The sequence below is a fragment of the Berghia stephanieae genome, chromosome 4 (assembly GCF_034508935.2).
Source record: "Berghia stephanieae isolate SIO BIC M18660-M18661 chromosome 4, UCSD_Bste_1.3, whole genome shotgun sequence".
In the NCBI taxonomy this organism is placed as follows: domain Eukaryota; kingdom Metazoa; phylum Mollusca; class Gastropoda; order Nudibranchia; family Aeolidiidae; genus Berghia; species Berghia stephanieae.
The window spans coordinates 69,413,674-69,418,673 of record NC_088363.1 but is presented as its reverse complement, the minus strand read 5'-3'; the positions used below and the strand labels follow the sequence as shown (position 1 = coordinate 69,418,673).

General features: G+C 37.6%; 1 protein-coding gene across 9 annotated transcripts in view; it reads left to right on the top strand.

Moving 5' to 3' along the window:
- The window catches only part of LOC144971125 (rap1 GTPase-activating protein 1-like), a 401,598-nt gene that overhangs the window by 255,114 nt on the left and 141,484 nt on the right, over positions 1–5,000 (top strand). For all 9 annotated transcript variants that reach the window (XR_013645071.1, XM_078911551.1, XM_078911547.1 and 6 more), the window contains one exon: positions 3,805–3,837. Coding sequence is in view for 8 of the 9 variants with exons in the window: in XM_078911551.1 (XP_078767677.1) it covers positions 3,805–3,837 (33 nt within the window). In the remaining variant the exon portion in view is untranslated. The remainder of the gene's footprint in view (positions 1–3,804; positions 3,838–5,000) is intronic.

Genomic DNA, 5,000 nt, shown 5'->3' with positions numbered 1-5,000 from the left:
TTTCTATTGTCAGTTTCGTGCTTTTGAAACCGAGATAAACTCTGGCTCTATGGAGATAATGGCTCCGAAGGACTACTTTTCTTTACCAGGCCTTATGCGCCTCCTAGCGCTGAGAGATTTAAGGTTATGGCGAGATTGATGTAATAAAACTTGTAAGATATTGACTTATAATGAAGCGAGTACACTGAAATGGTTATCGAACCAAGAACAAAATTTAGAGTTATATTTCGCATATTTGTAGCGCATTCACCCAAGTAAAACCGTTAGACGGAATTAATCTTCATGCTTAAAATGTACTCTAGATCGAACACAATTTTATTTTCCATTTTAATTGATGACGAGACAAAGCCAATAGGTAATCGTGTATAACATGCCATTGAATAAGATTATGTTTTTTCTAGAAGAAAAGAATATTTTTAAAAAAAAAATATATATATATATATATTTATATGTATCAGACAATGGTCTCCCAAAAATAATGTGCCTCGATAAGAAATTCCGCCCAAATATGCTCTCCTGGTTTCTTTTTTTTTTTTTTTTGGTTTATTTTGTTTTTGGTTTTGTTTTGTTTTTTGTTTGGTTTTAGGTATGTTTTTATATAAATATATTTTGTTTTTACAACTGTTGGTATTTGCTATAATGTCGCATCGCCCCCCCCCCCCCCCCAACCAAATCCGAGTAGATGACAGGCCATAAACCCCTGGTCATGTGATCAGTCTCATCCATCAGACTTGTCGACACTTATCCTAGCCCGTCTTGCCTAAAGGCTGTTTCTATAAACAACCATTTAGAAATCGATGTGCTGAAGAAGAAAAAAGAGATGGAAACAGAAATCGCAGCAGGCTAATATTTTTCTTGTTCTATACGCTGGAACTTACCTTATTTGGAAACTGGGATTTATTGGAATTAATCCATTATGATTAATGTGCTCGGACAGTACAATCAGGTAGTCGATAATATGATTGAGGACAGAGCGGCGGCGATGACTTTGAAGAAGGCGGATACAGCTACGGCTACGACTATGAAGGAGAAGGAGGAGAAGAAGAAGAAGAAGAAGAAGAAGAAGAAGAAGAAGAAGAAGAAGAAGAAGAAGAAGAAGAAGAAGGAGAGAAGAAGAGAAGAAGAGAGAAGAAGAAGAGGAGAGAGGAGGAGGAGAGAAGAAGAGGAAGAGAGGAGAGAAGAGAAGAGAGAAGAAGGAGAAGAAGAAGAGAAGGAGGAGAGAAGAGAAGAGAGAGGAAGAAGAAGAGAAGAAGAAGAGAGAAGGAAAGGAGGAGGAAGAAGAAGAAAAAGAAGAAGAAGAAGAAGAAGAAGAAGAAGAAGAAGAAGAAGAAGAAGAAGAAGAAGAGGAAGAAGAAGAAGAACACAACAATTTATAAGGGGTCCTTAGCCATTGCCGACACTTAACGTGTAGTACGAGATATGACGACTGTCAGGCGATATTACATTTTATTTCGATCAGGTAGGTACTCATTTTACACCTGAGTACTGTGAGAGAATGTGGGTAAAAAGCATTTTCCAAGGACTCAACAATGTGCCGCTCAAATCGGGACTCGAACCTTGACCATCCAATCCAAGGGCTAGTGTCGTACCACAAGACTATATAGCCGGTTTGGTTTTAGGTCGTTAATGATGCTTGCAATTTTTTACAGGTCATTGTGGTGTCACGATTGCATTAAAGGCATCAATTTGAGAGAAAATTAATACGTAATAAATTTACATAATAATATCAGCCATCATCCTTCACCCCTTACCCCGTACCCCATGTGTTTCACCTCTTTATTAAATTTTAGTTTCTTGAGCAAAAGACACTCAAATAATCGGTATGGCTTGGAATATGTCTTAACAGAGACCAAATAAAAAAAAATAGTAAATTAATAAAAGATGTCACCAAAGTAATTTTCCAATGTTCAACCAGGAATCTTATCCCGTGTTTAGCCTGTCCCATTTACTGTCTTTTACAAGGAACTTTCCGGTATCCCTTGACAAATGAATCCTGTGATCATGTCTTTAATTCCAAAATCCTTTTGTTCCCGATTTGGCACTTGGTATCGAGGACTCTCTCTCTCTCTCTCTCTCTCTCTCTCTCTCTCTCTCTCTCTCTCTCTTCTCTCTCTCTCTCTCTCTCTCTCTCTCTCTCTTATTTTTCTGTCTTTTTTTTTTCGCCTTCCTCTCTAATTCTATGATTCTATGACTCCCGGCTAGCAAGCTTTGCCGAAATGGAACTAAAAGAAAACGAGTGGGCGACATTCAATGTTGTTTCATCCTTCCTGCTTTTTACTTTACTGACGTTACGTTATGTTTAAATTTATCTTTGATTACTTTGTCTACATTCAAGACACGTGTTGTTGCGATTTTCTGTTTGTTCCATTTTCTTTCGTCGTTCTGTCAAATCATGAAATATGTCGAGAAAATCTTAGACCTATACTTTTTTTTCTGTACGCGGAAAAAAACACTGGGTTTTTTTTTATACATCTTTTTCTTGATTGTGTTTGTTTGTTTTGGATAGTTACTTTTTGTAGCCATATAGTGGCGAGAGAGAGAGAGGATTAGTCGTGGCTATTGTTCTTTGTTGTTGCTGTTCGTAATGATACAGCTGTGCTGTTGTCTTTACTGTGTGATTGTTGTTTTTATTGTATTTGAGCATCGGGTCTAATGCAATATGTGTATTGTGGCTGGGTGGGATTCATGACCTCCCAAAGTGGGCAGGGGCGGGGGGGGGGGGGGGGGGCACTTACTGTGTCTTCTATCCCCTATATGTTTTCCAACTTGCTTTCTGTCTTTGTCTTGAAATGCTTGGTTTTGTCCTGACCCTGGCCAGATACCCTTGCTGGGAGTGAGACAGTCAAATGTATAGTTAAGAGTTTGGGGAAATGATATTTTTGTCTTGTAAATCATCTCTCTGTCATACACTGTATTACTTTTTGTTTTACTATATATATGGTTTGTAAACATAACGGTTTCAAATATTTGAAAAGCTTCTGAAATATAATTAAAATATCAAAGCTCTGAAGTCTCGATGTTTACGATCGGCGGATCAAAGCTCTGAAGTTTAAATACGAGTTTTGTGCACCATGTTTTACTTAATTTTGGGCGGATCAGACTCCTGATAGTACTGTGTTATTTAATTTTGGACGGATCACACCTCAACATTAAATAAAACATTGTGCGTAAAGCTCGTATGTAGACTTCAGAGGTTTGATCCGCCAATCATAAAAATCGGGACTTCAGAGGTTTGATCCACCAATCATAAAAATCGGGACTTCAGAGGTTTGATCCATCAATCATAAAAATCGGGACTTCAGAGTTTTGATCCACCAATCATAAAAATCGGGACTTCAGAGGTTTGATCCACCAATCATAAAAATCGGGACTTCAGAGGTTTGATCCACCAATCATAAAAATCGGGACTTCAGAGGTTTGATCCGCCGACTATCGATATATAATATACTATATGATTTACAATTTTGACTTTTCTACGTTTACAACTTACAGGAAACATTTTCAGATATTTTTTTTCTTAAAAGTTTCCCTTAAAAAAATGACTAATATTATCCATGCACAGCCTTAGTGTAACGTCGCCAAGTGAGAAATAGGGAATTAAGTTTCTCGTCCAAGGAATAAACGAGAAGCCAACAGCGGGGTTCGGATCCAGATTTTCTGGGTGCAAATCAAATGCCTTATTCACTTGCCCATTTCGTCTCCAATGCTTTCATCTGGGCTTGGGTGCTTTTATTAGTGGTAGTAAACATCTTTTGATATTGTATTCCGTTAGACATAAGACTCTTTTTATCTTGTTAATTTCAGATGTGACGCACAACTTACATTGAAAAGTTACAGGTAAGTGTTATTTTTTGTCCATTTATCTATCCATCTCTCTATCTTTCTATCTATCCATCTATCTATATTTCTATGTATCATCTATCTATATTTCTATGTATGTATGTATCTATCTATCACTGTCTATCTATCCGTCTATCTAAATATTTACATATCTTCTCTCTCTCCTCCCCCCTCTCTCTCTCTCTCTCTCTCTCTCTCTCTCTCCCTCTCTCTCTCTCTCTCCCTCTCTCTCTCTCCCTCTCTCTCTCTCTGTCTCTCTCTCTCTCCCTCATTGTGTGTGTGGTTCGGGGATTGTTAATGTGTTATCGATATTTATTCTATGTGTTATTTATATACTGATAGACCAAGATTCAAAAACTGTACTTATTTATCGAATTGGTAATTAATTATGAAAGCAAACGTGAACCCTTGTCAGTGTCCAAGTTTATGGCACATTGCACACATATTTATAGAGTAACAAACCAAAAGATTGCAGCCAATGACAATATACCAATGCCAGAACAGCATGACATCAATACTTCAATACGCCGGCTCTCAATGAACTCGTTTATGGCTCGTTTGTGAGCTGTGTGTGATTGCGCGCGCGCGCGATTATGATTGTGCGAGATAGCAAGAGAGAGAGAGGCTCACTATTTTCCCCACTGATTAGTTTAACTGAATTCTCGTTTTCAAGAAGCCAAAGCTCAATTTAAACTCACCTGACCTTAGTCTCCTAACCGTGTTGAACACAGAGGAGACATGAGATCTTGTATCTATTTGGTCACATTAATTTGTGGATGAGACTGGGACTGTCCATCTTTGTCCATTCTTTAATGTTGTCGACCCAATCTTTGTTTTGTCAACCACTTTCCTTACGTCCTTCTAGAATTTAACGGGTGCTTGTAATTGTCAAAGCGCCTTTTTATTTGCAGACATTATCGATCAGAGATGATTATAACACATTAAATATAGAATAAATAATTAACAAGAAATTATTCAGCTTTAAAACTCTTTCCCAGCCGCCAACAATAAAATGTCATAAAAGGTAAAACTTTTAAATCTAACAAGGGAAACAATCACCATGTCAAAATGCCTATACCTTGAATTTATAGATTTATTTCCCTTTGAATGGAATTTATGAGAGTTCTCTCTCTCTCTCTCTCTCTCTCTCTCTCTCTCTC